Source organism: Trichomycterus rosablanca, chromosome 3, assembly GCF_030014385.1.
Source record: "Trichomycterus rosablanca isolate fTriRos1 chromosome 3, fTriRos1.hap1, whole genome shotgun sequence".
Classification (NCBI taxonomy): Eukaryota; Metazoa; Chordata; class Actinopteri; order Siluriformes; family Trichomycteridae; genus Trichomycterus; species Trichomycterus rosablanca.
This window is the reverse complement of record NC_085990.1, coordinates 5,717,898-5,735,633: the sequence shown is the minus strand read 5'-3', so window position 1 is coordinate 5,735,633 and position 17,736 is coordinate 5,717,898. Positions and strand designations below refer to the sequence as shown.

General features: G+C 41.6%; 1 protein-coding gene across 1 annotated transcript; it reads right to left on the bottom strand.

Annotated features, from left to right (window-relative positions):
* Positions 1–1,672: 1,672 nt before the first annotated feature.
* On the bottom strand, positions 1,673–15,970 carry dbpb (D site albumin promoter binding protein b). The gene is made up of 5 exons (XM_062992537.1): positions 15,538–15,970; positions 14,444–14,566; positions 10,559–10,915; positions 6,910–7,154; positions 1,673–4,843 (listed from the first exon to the last, which is right to left on the bottom strand). The coding sequence occupies exons 2-5, from the start codon at positions 14,448–14,450 to the stop codon at positions 4,625–4,627; spliced, it is 828 nt and encodes a 275-aa protein (XP_062848607.1). The 5' UTR covers positions 14,451–14,566; positions 15,538–15,970; the 3' UTR covers positions 1,673–4,624.
* Positions 15,971–17,736: the final 1,766 nt, after the last annotated feature.

The following is a 17,736-nucleotide window of genomic DNA, read 5'->3' as shown; positions in this document are numbered from 1 at the left end:
GATTTCGAATACATCGTATCGAATCTCAGTTCTGCCATCCGGCTGGGCTGGGCGGCTATATAAACAACTATTTGCTGTTGTTCATCCAGGGATAGGGAGTCGAATGGGGACCACATAACTGGTGCAATTACGACCTCAACCGACTGGTTGATGGTGTCTGCACAGAGTAGAGGAATAATGCTGATCAGGGTGTGGCTCTCCGTGCACAAGGCTGATTCGCATATGAACTGGTGCAGATGAAAAAATGCAGTCAGCTACTGCTCACATATCGGAGGGGACGTGTGACAGTTCGCTCTCCTCAATCAGGGGCAGGGGTCAGCACCAGCAGAAAGGAAGCATAATGCAATTGGGTAAAAATTGGACATGGTAGAAAAAGGGAGAAAATGCAACAAAAAAAAGTGGATTTAGATATCACTGCTTTTGTTTTGATTTGTTTTTCACATACTATCCCAACTTTTATGGAATTAAGGTTTGTCCATAAATGTAATAACCAACTTCTTTATTCTGTTGGATTTAATAAATGTAAAACACTTCCCTCTTTATACATTCTTGTTGTGTCACATATTTCTTGATTAGTGTGTTTGTTGCAGAATCCAGTCAGTACATCCAGATATGTCCATTTTAGTTTTATGGTTAAAAACATTTGCACTGGGCGCTCAGGTATAACAGTGTATGTAAAATGTATTACATTCACACATTAAAGACAAGAACAGTCAGACTCACTGACTGGGTTCCAATTCATCCATTTTCATGAGAAGAGGTTGTGGTTAGTGCTTTGTGAACGCCAGCCAAGTCTCATGTTGATGTGCTTTATACCAGGGCAGTTGTAGCCTAGTGGTTAAGGTGCTGGACTAGTAGTCAAAGGTTGCTGGTTCAAGCCCCACTGCAGCCAGGTTGTCACTGTTGGGCCCTTGAGCAAGGCCCTTAACCCTCAATTGTTAGAAAGTATACTGTCACAGTACTGTAAGTCGCTTTGGGTAAAAGCGTTTGCTAAATGCTTAAAATGTAAATGTAAATGAAAACCAGATTAAGGAAACTGTAATGAACAGCTGTTGTGCTGCCGTTGCTTTCTGAGGCTCTGTGGATAGCAGTAGTGATGGATGACTGTTGTGGTTCCTATAGACACTTGTACTTCACCCTAATAGCACTTTCAGTTATGGGTGCGGCTAAAATAAACAGGCAGCCAAAAACAAAAAACGTAATGATCAGATATCTTGTAACATTTATCACTCACTCACTCTCTTAACCGCTTATCCAATCAGGGTCGCGGAGGGTGCTGGAGCCTATCCCAGCTTTTCAATGGGCGCAAGGCACACAGTAACACCCTGGACATCAGTTCATCGCAGGGCACACACACACATACACCCATTTACCTATAGGGCAATTCAGTGTCTCCAATGAACCTGACTGCATGTTTCTGGACCTGGAGAGGAAACCGGAGCTCCCGGAGGAAACCCACACAGACACAGGGAGAACATGCAAACTCCACCCAGAAAGGACCCGGACCACCCCGCCTGGGGATCAAACCCAGGGCGTTCGTGCTGTGAGGTGACGGTGCTACCCACCGAGCCACCATGCCGCCCTTTGTAACATTTATCATAAAATTAAAATGTATGCAGACTACAGACCTACAAAACAAGCTAAAATCTTGGCCTAAAATAAACAGACAAAGTTTAGTGAGTAATATTTTTATTTGTGTTTTTAGGAGAAAAGACAAATTCCCCTGCAATACTTTGGCTACAAGCAGAGAGGTCACTGATAGACAAAACTTAAGGATATGAGGTTTTTTCCTCCAAAAAAACATGAGCGGATAGTAGGAACAACATTACCCAAAATTCAACTGGGAAATCAAATGTCACTTATGATACAATTGGTTGTAGTTAGTAAAAAAGGTCATCAAACTCATACAGCCAAAAAAACTATGTGGAATGTAAATTTGTGTTTATTTGTTCAGAAACCAGAAATCTGAAGTGCAAATCTGGATCTCTAACAGTCAACAGGACTAATGAACTGGCCCACCATCAATAAGATCTCAAGCTATCGAACCACAGGCAGTTCACATGACCAACTGGCTACGTCTGATGGTGGAAGGTCAACTGGACTTAATTGTTGCTGTCTGGTTGAATCATCTGTGCTAGTGGAGGAGTATTTGCAGACTTTATAGCATCAGTCTCTCTGTACGCTGTACACCTCTCTGTTAGACTCCATCACTGGCAGGTAAAAAGAAGCAGCCAGAGACTGTGGAGGGGGCTTAGCTCATCTCAGCCAGCGTGAGAGTGAATTGGCATTGATCAACTTGTGAGACATGTGGAGGAGAAGCAAGAGTGACAAATTCAGCAGCTCTGATCTATGTATCAAATACGACTCAAAGGAAATAACGAATGTTTCTCTATAATACAACTGAAAAAACAACAATCATAAAACTCAACGTGCTGTTAAAGAAACATGGAGAAACTAAAAGGTTAATTACTGTTACAAATTTAAAGTGCAATGCTCCAAGCCTCCATGTTGCCACTGTAGTTATTCTGGCATCCTTAGTTCTACACAGCATGACCAAAGGTTTGTGGAAACCTCATTACCAGGCATCCTCAAGAAAACCATTGGCATTAATTTGAAGAACATCATGTGGGAGGTCGTGCACATGTGCATCGTTTATCCATGGAAGAGATGCACCATGATGCACTGTAGGATGATCCACCTCACAACAAACATGCTTATGTACCAAATACCAGATTCCATGTCTTAGTACATTTTAGGTGGGTGGCCCTAATGTTTTGGTGCATCAGCGTATATCCATACACATTAAAGACAGTAAATCTGGTAAAGGCAGCCCCTGTTGTATAGTATTGTATAATATACGTTTATAAAGGCTAATTTCTATAAAGACTTCAAGTACTAAAGGGATTTTTACTTTGAATAAGTGTTCTGGTGAGTCCTAAATCTGTAGTTCTGGATTATAGTGTTATAGTATAACAAAAGTTCAAAAATAGATATTTATGATTTAAGGAACTTCAGCATGACTCAATTTAAATTAATAGTTCAGCAAACAATCCATTCAGCTTTGTGTTTTACCTTAAATGTGGTTGATTAGTCATGTTTCGTGTCCAGTGTTTGTTTTTGATTTTTGAACTGGATTTATAAAGCAAATGTAGCTGACAAGCAAAGAAGGTTTTAAATTCTCAGGATAGTTAAAAAAATAGTATTTTATTTAAAGCAGCTTACCACTAAAGAAGTGAGTCCCATCAGGTGTACATGACTTAAGCTCAGGGTCACAGTGGTACCCTAGTGGGTAGAGCTTTGGGCTATCAATTAAAAGGTTGAGAGCCATGCAGCCACCTTGAGCAAGGCCCTTAACCCTCTTGGCTCCAGAGGCGCCGTACAAGGGCTGACCCTGCGCTCTGACCCCAGCTTCCAAACAAGCTAGGATATGCGAAGAAAGAATTTCGTTGTACTGTACATCTGTAGGATGGCGCGGTGGCTCGGTGGGTAGCACTGTCGCCTCACAGCAAGAAGGTCCTGGGTTCGATCCCCAGCCGGGGCTGTCCGGGTCCTTTCTGTGCGGAGTTTGCATGTTCTCCCCGTGTCTGCGTGGGTTTCCTCCGAGAGCTCCGGTTTCCTCCCACAGTCCAAAACATGCAGTCAGGTGAACTGGAGACACTGAATTGCCCTATAGGTGAATGTGTGTGTGTGTGTGTGTGTGTGTGTGTGTGTCTGCCCTGCGATGGACTGGCACTCCGTCCAGGGTGTTACTGTGTGTCTTACGCCCATTGAAAAACTGGGCTAAAGCACCCCCCCGCAACCCTGATTGGATAAGCGGTTAAGAAAGTGAGTGTACATCTGTATGACAAATAAAGGTGTTCTATTAACCAGGTTTCAGTGAATTAATGAACTAACAGAAATTATTTTAAATAAAGGCTACAAAGAACTTTCATTTAAAATATGCAAACATTTACCAAAAAAGACTGAGAAAGAAACTTTCATTACTTTTTAGCTGCATTTGCCTTGTAGTCCAGCACTGAAGCATTTGACACCAAACTTGCCGTGGCTGAATAACTACACTTCAGTAAATCCTAAAATATATCAATTTGTAAGAAATGTCACTTCTTTTTGAAAATGTATAATAGTAATCTGTCCATTGCTTTTCTTGATGTCACAAAAACTACAAAAATCTCCTCGTGTGGTCTTCTTCTTGGCAAATTTAAAAGGTAATTTTTTTTTCACAGTCTGATTCACAGTCTGAAATTATTCCACGGATAATAAAATCTTCAGCTCAATATTGCTCTTCACTCTCATTTACTCAATTCCTCTGTTCAGCCCCCATGTAGAGCTTTTAAAATTCCAGTATTTCCATTTCCTCTCGTTTGGACTAAACAGTCCTGCCATACACCCACCCACACACACACCCACACAAACACACACACAAAATAGCTTCCAGAAAATCCTCTTCTTATATTGCATGTCTCTGTTGTATAAAAATATACGTTTCTCTGCTTTATCTAAAACATTGCACCTCAAACCTCTTCCTAAAGGGAGAAGAAGGTCACTTAACTTTCATTATACTCAAGTCCATTGTCTGTTATCACATTTACTGAACTATTTCCACCCCTTTGTGCCCTCCTCCTCTTCATAACTGCTCGTCGTAGTGACCCTCGTACTTGCTGAGGATGCTGCGGCAGCGGCCGAGCTCTTTGCGCATGTTGGCCACTTCCTGTCGAAGTGCAGCGTTCTCCCGTTCAAGAAAGGAGGCTCGCACTGAGATCTGGTTCTCCTTTAGCCGCCGAGCATCCCGCGATCGCTTAGCCGCCTCGTTGTTCTTTAGGCGCCGGTTCCAGTACTTCTGATCCTGGGGGCACAAAAATGAATCGTGGTCAGGGCAGTTGTAGCTTAACGGTTAGGGTACTGGACTAGTAAGCAAAAGGTTCCTGGTTCAAAGCCCACTACTGTCAGGTTGCACTGTTGGGCCCTTGAGCAAGACCCTTAACCCTCAATTGCTTAGACTGTATACTGTAAGTCGCTTTGAGTAAAAGCGTCTGCTAAATGCTGTAAATGTAGATGTAAATGGACTCTAAAGAGCACTAAAAAGAATTAGAAGCAATGTAAGTGCTTTAAAAAATTGGGTTTTAGTGTCGACAAACAAAAAATCATTGCATGAAAATGAGTAACATAAAGCTAGGTACTAAAGATTTTAAGCTGCTTTTTCCTAGAGCTCAGTTGTGGTTCTGTGGTTTGGGTGTCTGGGGTGTTTCCTACCCTTCACCTAATAAATCTGACCCACAGTGACCCTGACCAGGATATAGCGGTGGTAAAACAATGAATAAATGAATGTTCCTTTATCCAGGTTCTAAGGCAGAAAAGCAACCACACACCACAATGCTCCCATCAAGGTTGATGTCTTTAGCCTGTGATCTTTGTCTTTTAACTTAGTGATTTTTATGCCACACCCACTCCTAGGAGCAGCAGCAAAAGTATGAATGTTGCATGTGACTTCCCTCATAATTGGGAAGTTGAAACTCAAATTTGAAACATTCATGACCTTTGCATATTCATGCTACAAAGTGGAAGAAACAATGACACCTCTACATGCACTGACGAGCCGATACATTAGGACCACCGGCCTATCATGCTGTCAAACCAGTTCTGACTGTAACGAGGTGATGGTATAGTGGAACGTAGCATTGGTAAAACAGAATCAGAACAAAAAAGGTAAACTACTGATAAAAACTTCAAAGTGTGTGTAAATCATTCATTAATTCATAGTTTTACCACCACTGTATCCTGGTCAGGATCACGATAGATCTGATTTATTGGAGAAACATTGGGCGCACGGCAGATATACGCAGGTCAGGGCACCAATCCATTGCGGGGCTTCGTTAATAAATAAGTTATACACCGATCAGCCATAACATTTAAACCACCTCCTGGTTTCTACACTCACTGTCCATTTTATCAGTTCCACTTACCATATAGAAGCACTTTGTAGTTCTACAATTACTGACTGTAGTCTATCTGTTTCTCTACATGCTTTGTTAGCCTGCTTTCATGCTGTTCTTCAATGGTCAGGACTCTCCCAGGACCACCACAAAGCAGGTATTATTTAGGTGGTGGATCATTCTCAGCACTGCAGTGACACTGACATGGTGGTGTGTTAGTGTGTGTTGTGCTGGTATGAGTGGATCAGACACAGCAAAAATATCCAGCCAACAGCGGCCCGTGGGCAGCTCAAACAGCAGCAACAGAAGAGCGATCGTCTTTGACTTTACATCTACAAGGTGGACCAACTTGGTAGGAGTGTCTAATAGAGTGGACAGTGAGTGGACACGGTATTTAAAAACTCCAGCAGCGCTGCTGTGTCTGATCCACTCATACCAGCACAACACACACTAACACACCACCACCATGTCAGTGTCACTGCAGTGCTGAGAATCATCCACTACCTAAATAATACCTGCTCTGTAGTGGTCCTGTGGGGGTCCTGACCATTAAAGAACAGAGTGAAAGCAGGTTAAAAAAGTATGTAGAAAAACAGATGGACTACAATCAGTAATTGTAGAACTACAAAGTGCTTCTATATGGTAAGTGGAGCTGATAACATGGACAGTGAGTGTAGAAACAAGGAGATGGTTTTAATGTTATGGCTGATCAGTGTATAAGGCCCTACCTAATTCACGGCTGTGAAAATCGCATCACGGAAAACAAGGTCAGTGAAATTAGGCAAAGTTTCCCGTGTAAGTGTAAATTTTCATAATCATTTACACCTTCCAGCTTGCTGTGTTTAATTAGTTTAGGCGGAATAGTTTGTGATTAAGAACACACTGTCTGATCTAAACTGACCACACTGTTTTAGGCACCACTATTAAAACACCACCACAAACGTCTCTCAGTGCATTTGGAGTGCTGCTGCATTTTTACCTTCAGGTCGTCAGGGACTTGCATCTTGCGAGCCTTCTTCATCACAGGCTGCAGCTTGAGTTCCTCCTCACTAAAGAAATGAGTAGATGGGTCAAAGGGCTTCTGACCCGGGACACTGGGCAGGGCCACGTCAGCAGGGTCAGGGTCGAAGGTCGTAAGCAGGTCAGTGTCGTTATTCATGGGTGGGCTTGTATGCGGTGGACAGGTAGGGGATGATGCAGGCTCATGGCTGACCTGAGGAGGGCCTGTGGATAACCACACACAAAAATGACTGGGTCAGTAACACATTGTAATGCTACATTCTACTTAAGACTAGACTAATATTCTTTAAGGATCCACAGGCTGAAGAGTCAAATATACTGGTAGGGGCATGAATTACAGTATCATGCCCATCTGCCATGCCATTATGTCTGGCAGGGAGTATGGAGGCACAGCTTTGCACATCATTAAACAATCATTGCTGCAACCGCAGGGGGCCTTAAAATTCTGGATTTGTTGGCCAGCTCTTCGCGGGTGTTTTGTATGTGTCTTTCTACCTGCATGCCTTTACGAGGCCGAGACACTTATCTTGGTTTCGTTTTTTTTTCTTTTGATGTTTATCCGTAAACTCAGCTTATCACCATTTAAAATTTGCTGTCACAAGAACACTACCCTGGACACGATCTCCACAGCAGGTGGGACCATTACACAATCCTAATTAAAAAGTACAAAGACTTCTAAAAATAAAATAACATCCAGTGTTTTTAAGAAGTCTAACAACCCTGATGACAGTGGCGCAGTCGCCTCACAGCAGGAAGGGCCTGAGTTTGATTCCCCAGACAGCGGCTAGGGTCCTTTCTATGTGGAGTTTGCATGTTTGTGTGGGTTTCCTCTGGGTATGGAGTCTGTCAGCATGTTAAATTCATCACATGTGGATCTGTGTGTAATGTTTATTTTACAAAAAATAATGGGGATATTTTGCTTCATGTACTGGTATAAATGCAGACCTCTGCTGGTCATCTCACAAACCGTATTTAAAAAAAAAGTTTGGACATTTTTTAATATAAAGTTTAGTGATGTGTTATATTTTAACAGGATGCTCCAAGCTCATCAGTGAGCGGTTAACCATCAACTAAAGACAGTAGGTTACTGATTAAAAGACATGAGCACAATTTGCATCCCTAGTCTTGGTGCATTTAATAAATATTAATATAAATAAATATTTTCTCACTTCCACATTTGCATAGTATTAATAGCACCCCTTCTGTGGCCTTTTATTCCCTATATACTTCAACAGTTCAAATAAATTACTACATCCTTTTAATAAAATACTTTACATCCTAATTATTTTTTAATAAAAATCAGGCAGCATCCTGGTCTGGGTGAAAGGTAGGAAACACCCCTGACAGGTCGCCAGTCTATTACAGGGCAGACACACACACATTTCTCATAACTCTCTCTCTCTCACACACACACACACTTAGGACAATTTTCAGCAGCTCCAGTTGGTCTGACTGCATGTCTTTGGACTTGTGGGAGGAAACCCATGCGGACACAAGGAGAACATGCAAACTCCTGATAGAAATCAAACCCAGGTCCTTCTTGTTCTGAGGCTATAGCACTACCCACTGTGCCACTGTGCCACCGCATGCAAACATATATAAGCAAATTGGCATACACACACAAGCATACACATTTAAATGCACACACACACATACATACATACATACATACATACATACAGTACACCGATGAGCCAAAACATTATGACCACCAGTATAACATCATTAGTGGCATCAGCGAGTCTTGGCTGCCCAACAACCTCTTAGCAGTTTGTGGTTTGTCCCTCATCAGACCACTGTCGGTGAGTACTCACCACGGCTGCCTGTGACACCCCGTGCTGTTTCTGAGATACTTCAACCCAGTCGTCTGGCTATAATGATTTTACCCTTACTAAAGTCACTCAGGTTTTTGTGCCGCCTGTATCTGCTGCATACAATACAAGTACTACAAGTAACAAGCATTAGCCCAACGTTTAATAGATCCCTGATTTTTCCCAGACTACCACTGCCATGCACAAATAGGGAGTGGTCCAATTGTTTGGGCTTACTGGTGTATACATACATGCACACACATTTAAATGCACTCACAAGCACTTACATGTGCACACACACACAAACACAAGCACACAAACATGTAAACACAGTCACATTTATGGCATTTAGCAGATGCCTTTATCCCAAGCGACTTACAATTGTAACCAATTACAGGTTAAGGTACATGCACACAAACACACACAAGCACCAACACGTGCACATGCATGAATATACACACCAGGGCACAAACAGTCAAATCTCTGACACTCCTCCTCGGGGCCTCTCTCCACCCCTTTTCCTCTCACTCTGCTCTTCAGTCTGTGCTGAGACACGTGACCGAGCATGTGCACGAGCACCAAGTGTGCTGAGAGATTTCAAACAATCATACACACACACACACACACAGTCATCATGTCACTTGTATGCTTTTGTTGATGAATGATTACCGCTTCTCTGAACTTTTCTGATGTCTGGCCATGGGGTCTTTCTTTTTCTTTCTTTATCTTACGCTCGGTCTCTCTTGCAGCATGTAAGGACTGATACTTACTGTACATTCCAAACCCAACCCAATCCTAACTGCTTTACAACACAGAATAAACACCAGCCATACACACATGCACACACACCCATTAAACAAAGTTCTACTAGCCCGTTCTTTTAGATTGCCTCAATTTGCTGGATAGTACAGACATTTCACATAGTACATGCATTATACAAGCAGCACTGATTTATTTAAATATAGTTTTTCACTAACTATAATAAGTCAACCATCGTTTTTTTTTTTTTAGTATATACAGTGGGCGCTTGAGTGGTGCAGCCGACTATTTCGCTGCCCACCATCACCGAGATCATAAACATTTTACTTCTCTTAATCCACTAACTCTGATTGTAAATCCACTGCCACTTGCACTACCTCTGAACTAATCAAAAAAGATCACCACCAGGTGGCGCAGCGGGATATTCCGCTAGCACACCAGCGCCGAGATTCTGAACTCCTCGGTTCGAAACTCGGCATTGCCACTGGTCGGCTTGATGCCATCTAGCGGGCACAACTGGCAGTGCCTGCAGCAGACATGTCTCTGCTAGGGCGGGATGACCGGACTATGTGGGTGGGGTCTTCAAACGCTGTGTAGGACCCTGATTGGCAAATAGAGAGGCGCCTGTGCAGACTGCATGGGTGAAAAAAGATTCCCCTAAGGGTCGTCGGAGGCGTGAGCAGCAATATACCCACATCAACTGCAATGAGGGATCCCCCAGCAGCGGAAGACAAATTGACTACACTAAATTGGGAGGAAAATGGGAGAAAATGCATAAATAAATAAAATTTAAAAAAAGATCACACAGGCCCTCCGACAATCTGCCGCAACTTCTTCTCACCTGCCCCTTCGGGGTGGGTTTACATGGGTTTCTGTATGCAGTACGGCTCTAATGTGGGATCCCACATTAGAGCCGTACTGCATACAGAAACCCATGTAAACCCACCCCGAGGTGCCCGGAAGATCAATAAAAATACATAAATTAAATGCACCAAATCTAGGAATACCATCAAAGCTGAACCAACTAACAAAACTCACTCTGTACGCATTTGGTGGCTCCCAGCATGTCCAGGCCGAGCAGCGCAGTCGGAGAGGAAACAGAAGCTGAGGATGAGGAGCAGGAAGAGTAGGCTGAAGGAGATGTGGAGGGGCACTGCGAGCTCTGAGAGGGCATCTGAGCTCCGTGCATTGCCATGCCATTCTCTGTCAGGAACTCGCCCAGGTCCATATACTGCATGTGGAACAAACCGCCATCGGACGCTACTGTCCGTTCCCACGGTGTTAGGCTTGGTAAGGTGCCCGTGTTACAGTCATCTGTAACATGCCCGATGCTGTTACTGCTGCCCAAACAGCAGCTTCCCAGAGAGCCCTCATCCATGTCAAACTTCACCTTATCTGTAATACAAAAACAGAGCATATGATTTAACCCATTAGGAAACACTCACTCACTCACTCACTCACTTTCTTAACCGCTTATCCAATTAGGGTCACGTTGGTGCTGGAGCCTATCCCAGCTTTTCAATGGGCGCAAGGCACACAATAACACCCTGGACAGGGTGACACACACATATACACACACCTATTCACCTACAGGGCAATTCAGTGTCTCCAATTAACCTGACTGCATGTTTCTGGACTGTGGGAGAAAACTCCGCACAGAAAGGACCCGGACCGCCCCGCCTAGGGATCAAACCCAGGACCTTCTTGCTGTGAGGTGACAGTGCTACCCACCGTGCCGCCCCCATTAGGAAACAGTTCATCTGAAAATCTGACCTAAAATGACATGTATACTTCTTTTAGTCTCAAAGTGTACAAAGTGTATTTAGTACAAACAAAGATGACAAACTACACGCTACAACATATTGTTAGGAAGCTTTTAACCAAGCCTTTCACCTTCATGCAAGATAAAAGTTTAGGAGATATATAAAGAGTATTAGAATTTAGTAATTAGTATAGTATGCATTTTGCTCCGCTATATAACAAGGTCCATGCTGTCTGTAGAACTCTGAAAAGAAAAAAACAGTGTAAATGAGCTTTTTTTCCAGTTATAATCATAATCTCATGGTCTGTACAACCTCCTGTAATTATAATGTAAAGGAGCTCATCTGTACAGTCATAACCCTGAGTTAATGGTCTATGCAGATAGACTATAGTATCTTAGCTATATTTACAAGGCCTTGGTCATTTACAGTATACTAAGCTATCGTATATGGATAAAGTCCAGCAAAAAAACACTACCAGAACGTGCTGTCACAAACATTAGCTTCGAAAGGTCTCAAACTTACTGGTAAATGTGATTTAAGTCCATTATTTCATATACACAAATATTCTATGGCACCCAAATGGCATTTTCTGTTTTGATGTAGTCCACTTACATTTTTCTATAAAACAAATGTATTAAAAATGGATTTACACACTGAAATGTCTTTTTCTTTGCTAATATGTGCATAGATTTTCTTGGCTATTTGACAAAAAGAAATCTGTAAAAATCAATAATGCATTATCTTTAGTAACAGCTTTATAGTTTCATTTTATTTCATTTCCATATTTTGTAACCACTACCCTGATGAGGGTCGTGGTTGGACTGGCTTTCCCGGAACATCTGGGCTCAATGCAGCTCAGTGGACATATCAGCAATACATGTGTGGCCTCTGCCAACCCAACAAGACATAGCCAATCATGTGTGGTGATTTGAACGCTGGATCCCAGAGGTGATGTGCTAGGGTAACTGAGAAAAATTTCACCTAATAGATAACAGCTGATATTTTTCCAGTGATGGCTGGTTTATTCATAATGTGACTTAGAATTGAAATCATGGAAAGAATCTTTTTAGAAATGATTTCATTTAAGTCATTTTACATATTTAATAAACTGTTATTATAAAAACGTATGTGCAGAACATTTAATATATATGAATATATATAAATCCTATATGTTTGACCTGTTCAAACAAGGAATCCGCAAGCATACGTTTGAGCTGCTGCAAATAAACCTTTGGAATTAATAGTGCAGGTGGCTTTTCACTTAGTTTACAATCAGACTAGGTTCAAAATGCTTGATCCTTGACCTGGTTAATCATACACCATTTGTGCAAAGTCACTGTACAAAAAAGAATCCCTTATTTATCACACAACTGTATTATATAGAATTATTTGGTAGCGCTTGTGACCCTTTGCTGTCAACGTCCTCTCCTACAAAAACTGGTATAGTTCTACTGTGTAAAAACAGAAATTAAAATATGTTCCTTTGCTGAACAAGCACAACTCATGTGTTTTGATTTGTACCCTATACTCATTAATTAATTTCATTTAATTATAGAACTGTGAAAGAGAGTAACTGTTCAGTCACTGATGACACTCACTGGCCTTGTTTTACTAAGCAGTTTTGTTCATCTGCAAAAACTAGCATGACCTGAAGAGGGTTCTAGTAAGACTCTTCCCAAAACACTGGACACTTAACAGGAATACACCTTAGACAGGGTACCAGTCAATCACAGTGCATCACACACTCAATCTCATTCAACCACAATTCTGTGCAGCCAATCCCCAAAGTGGAATGGATTGAAAAGGTAACAAAAACCTGACAACTTAACCCACCCAAACATAAGCCAAATTTGACCCAGACTATAACCAAAAGCCTGGTTGCTTAAGCTGTGCAGCATCAACGCAGAGGCTAAAACTGGCTTGTACACTGGATGAATATAGGCTTTGATTTGATAGCTTTTACAGACAATAATTAATCATTTATTTAGTGAACATGTAAATTTAGTTGGCAAAGATCATCTATGTAAAAACAAAACACAAATTATTTTACAGCATGGCACTGTAACGGCCCAGCTGCCGAATACAGTGGCCGGGTCACGGATTGCAGAACCACAGATGAAAAGGCGCAGATGACTATTAGTGTAGGTTCATTAAATCAGCAGACTCTGCGCCTCATTAAGCATTCATTTGCCTCAGCTGTGAGCAGCTTTAAATACCGGCCTCGTCAGACATCTCACTGCTGGCTCACTGCGTGTTTTGTAGTATGGGTGTAGTCACCTGCACAATCTGAAAGGCTGGTATGCTGGGCTGATCTATGGTCAGCTCTCTTTTCCTTTAAAAATGGTTCTTTTTCCTGGGAACTTGGCAAGTGACTTTTCGTCTTTGCAAAGCTGGCTGCCACGTGATACCCCTAGCATCAGGAAGGGAGTAGCTGTCTATTTTTGATCTTTGTTTAGTTGCTACCAGTTTAATGGAGTTTCATTGCTCTTTATATTTTTTAAGAGCCTGAGTTGCTGTTGCCAGTGGATTGAGTAGCTGGTACAGGTAACAATTTGGCCGACGTACTTTTCCCTGCACGAGTGCGTGGAGTTTGAGTGCTCACCTATCTGCTCTTTCACCTCTCAGCTTAGGGCTGCAGATTTTGTTTCGGTTTTCTTTTTAGTTTCGTTTTCCATTATTATGGCCACTTGTTATTTTAAGTTATTACGCCTCCTTTTTGTTTGTGGCTATTTAACCAGTTTTATTCTATCTTGGTTTAGTGTCCTGCAATTGCATATCTTTCGAACTCAGAGGTACAGGGCTTTTATCTGGTGCCCCCGTAACGAGGCACAACCCGCCCAGTGACAGACACCATGGAACCTGTGGAGTTTTACATTATTTGCTTACACAGAGTAAGTTCAGTTAATGCAAAGATGTCTGTATTAGATTCAATCCGCACAACAATCAATATATAAATCAATTATTAATGATCAATTTATCAAATTATTAAATATTGTTAAAGTGACAGTGCATGAAGAGTTAAGCCATTAGACAAGCAATGCAAAGTTTAAAGCTAAGTTAGTTTTTGAACAGTAGTAAACCACACAGCAAGCCAATGATGAACAGGAATATGGGAAAGTGTCCTCAAACGTGAATAAAGAGAACGTGTGAGTCTCCTCACCCTTCATATTACGGCAGTCTTTGAAGCGTTTTTCCCACTTGAGCTGAATATGAGAGAGGGGTGTGAGGTCAAGACTGGTGTTGCTGTCAAGTCTTCACTGGTTCTTCTGTTTGGTTTGAGCCTCTAATTTCAAACAAGAACAAATCAGAGTGTGTTATTCTGGAAAACTGTAACTACACGTACAATATCATCCAAAAGCTGATTATGATGACAGGTATACATTTTATAGAAGGCAGACACAGTTGGGGTTAATACAGGTCAATATAAAGAGAGGGACAGTAGCAGCCTATTGGATAGAGCTTTAGGTTTTCAACTGAAAGGTTGTGAGTTTGAATTCCACCTCTGCCATGCTGCCACTGTTAGGCCCTTGAGCAAGGGCCTTAGCCCTCTCGGTTCCAGGGGCGATGTACACAGGCTGACCCCATGCTCTGACCCCAGCTTCCAAACAAGCTTGGATACGCGGACAAAAGAATTTCATTGTACTGTTCATGGATAAAAATCTGTAATTACTGGGGAGTAATCTGTTAAATACTCAGCATTTCTACCTACAGTTTTTGCAGGGTTGATTGTGTGGAAACACAATCTGCTGCAAAAATGGGTGAACATGCCATAAAGACTAAAACAGTAGTAAATACAATAAAGAGATCCTTTTAACATGAGAAAATCATTTCTACCTCATGCACCTTTATTAGTCTATTCCGGGCCACATGGTGGCTCAGTGGGGAGCACTGTCGCCTCACAGCAAAAAGGTCCTGGGTTTGCATGTTCTCCCCGTGTGTGCGTGGGTTTCCTCCCACAGTCCAAAGACGTGCAAGTGAGGTGAATTAGGGATACAAAATTGTCCATGACTGTGTTTCACATTGTGAACTGATTAATCCTGTGTAACTAGTAACTACCATTTGTCATTAATGTAACTAAAGTGTGTAGAACATGATGCTAAAATCCAAATAAATAAATAATAGTCTATTCCCACGATCTATTAGAACTATTAGATTTAAATTACAAGTCTGGTTGATGTTTAAACAAACGAATGACATTGTTAATAAGCATTAACAATATTGGAAATAGTGGTTTGGCTGCAATAGCAAATTTACCTTTAGTCTTCTTGTGGAAGGAATGCATGAGAGAGAAATTTTCTTTGCATTTGGTGGTAGTCCACTAGATAAACACCTTCATCTGAGGTTCCTCTGAGGGTGCAGATATTCCTCAGTCCAAAATCAGTAAGTCTAGGCAGTTCGGTTTGTCCATATGGACCCAACACTCCTGTCAGATGACGTGAAAAATCGCTCTTGCACAAATAAAAGTTAGTATTAGAAAGATAAGGAGTGAAAATTCCAACCATATGAAAAATTATAAGGATATTAATAAGCAAGGACTAAGCTCGTAGCACAACTCCGTCCAAAAACGCACGAACGACAACAAAAACCAAAAGAATAAAGCTGTAGGACGCGCACGCAGCTGCGCAGTACCGGCTGTCTGGATGTTATCGCTTCTTTCCTCCTCCTCCTCCTGTGTGCGCGTGCACGTGAGCTCGGCCGCCTCAACAGAAATAGCGCACCCGCCGAGTCACGTGGCGTCACCTATCACCAGCGCAGGCTCGTGTCAGTGACATGCACGAGGAGCGCGGCCTGACAAGTGCACGCTTCCAAAACACTCGCATGTTTACTGAATCGAATAGCTGAAGCGCTCAAGTTTAATGCACTGTGACGAAGAGTCGACTCCTAAGTTTTGGAGTCGATTCTTCGCACATTTACATTTTCCGCATTTATCAGGCGCGTTTATCCAAATCGACTTACAGTACTGTGACAGTATATTGTCTAAGCAGTTAAGGGCCTTGCTCAAGGGCCCAACAGTGGCAACCTGGCAGTGCTGGGCCAGGTTTATTTATTTATTAGGATTTTAACGTCACGTTTAGATAGATAGATAGATAGATAGATAGATAGATAGATAGATAGATAGATAGATAGATAGATAGATAGATAGATAGACAGACGGATGGATAGACAGACAGACAGATAGATATCTATCTAGAAGAAGCCCCAGTAGCATAATACAACAAATAATTAACAGTACAAAACAAAAGCAAACAGAAATTTCTTGTAATTTACATTAAATGAATAACTGGTAACTGTAATGATGCATGAGGTATAGTTTTAGTGTAAAGATTGAATAGTAATTAAATTATTAAATAGTAAAGTGACATGTGACAATATTGCACAATGAGGCCAATATAGCCATATATATACAAGAAAGAACGCTGGCTGCCCCACAAGTCTTTGTTGGAACGTCAGAGGGGTTAGAAAGTACAGCACAGACTTGTACCATGATCTTATTAGTGGTCAGTGATAGCTCAGTGGTTAAGGTACTGGACTAGTAAACAGAAGGTTGCCGGTTCAAGCCCCGCCACCACCAAGTTGCCACTGTTGGGTCCCTGAGCAAGGCCCTTAACCCTCAGTTGCTCATTGTGTAAGTCGCTTTGGATAAAAGCGTCTGCTAAATGCTGAAAATGTAAATATTAGACATCCCATTTTGAACAATTAGCATTTTAAGAGAAGGCTTTTCACAAGATTCTTGAGTGTGTCTGTAGGGGTTTGTGCCTACTTGATCAATAGAGCATTTGTAAGCTCAGGCACTTGTAAAGGCAAGTCCTGATGGACACAGTTTTGTTCAGTCACAATCACTACTGGCCAAAAGTTTATAATAATTACAAAGCAAAGGTATGGATAATGCGAAACATATGTTCTGTATGTTTATAGCTTTACCTTTTAGCTTTTTTAGATTTTACCTCTGCATATTTATATGTCTGTGAAATATTTAAAATGTTATTGATGTGGCAGTTGTGGGTAATATGTGCCAAATAAAAAAAATATTGTGTTTTACTTTGTATTGTTAGAGGTGATTTATTATGTTTTACTGCTTTAGAGGAAGAGTGAAGCAGGTTGGCACAGGGAGTTGGTCAGCACAGTGATAAATCATTAAGGGAACCTTTCACAAAATTCAATGTTTGATCTCTTTATCTTCATTCATTAGTTTTCTTAGGATTTGAAGGTTTCAATTTAACTTATTATTTGCAATTACAATATTATTTTCAGCTATAAAATAAAAGCCAGGGATGTGTAATGTGCTGGGTAACAAAAAGTAAGTGAATGAAGATGTTTTTCGGGTGGGGTTGGTTGACATGTGTCAACCTGCCTTTTGTCACACAATTATTAGGCCTGCAATGGATTGGTATCTTGTTTATAGTGTGCTAGTGCAGTGCCTCCTGTAATTCCGAGGTAGCAGGAACCACCCTG

Bases quoted from the DNA above. Each gene is read 5' to 3' on its own strand.
- dbpb (XM_062992537.1), bottom strand. The intron at 7,155-10,558 runs GTGAGTTTTGTT...GGTTATCCACAG, and splicing joins AGCCACCAAATGCGTACAGA to GCCCTCCTCAGGTCAGCCAT. The intron at 4,844-6,909 runs GTAAAAATGCAG...TTGTGCCCCCAG, and splicing joins AAGTCCCTGACGACCTGAAG to GATCAGAAGTACTGGAACCG.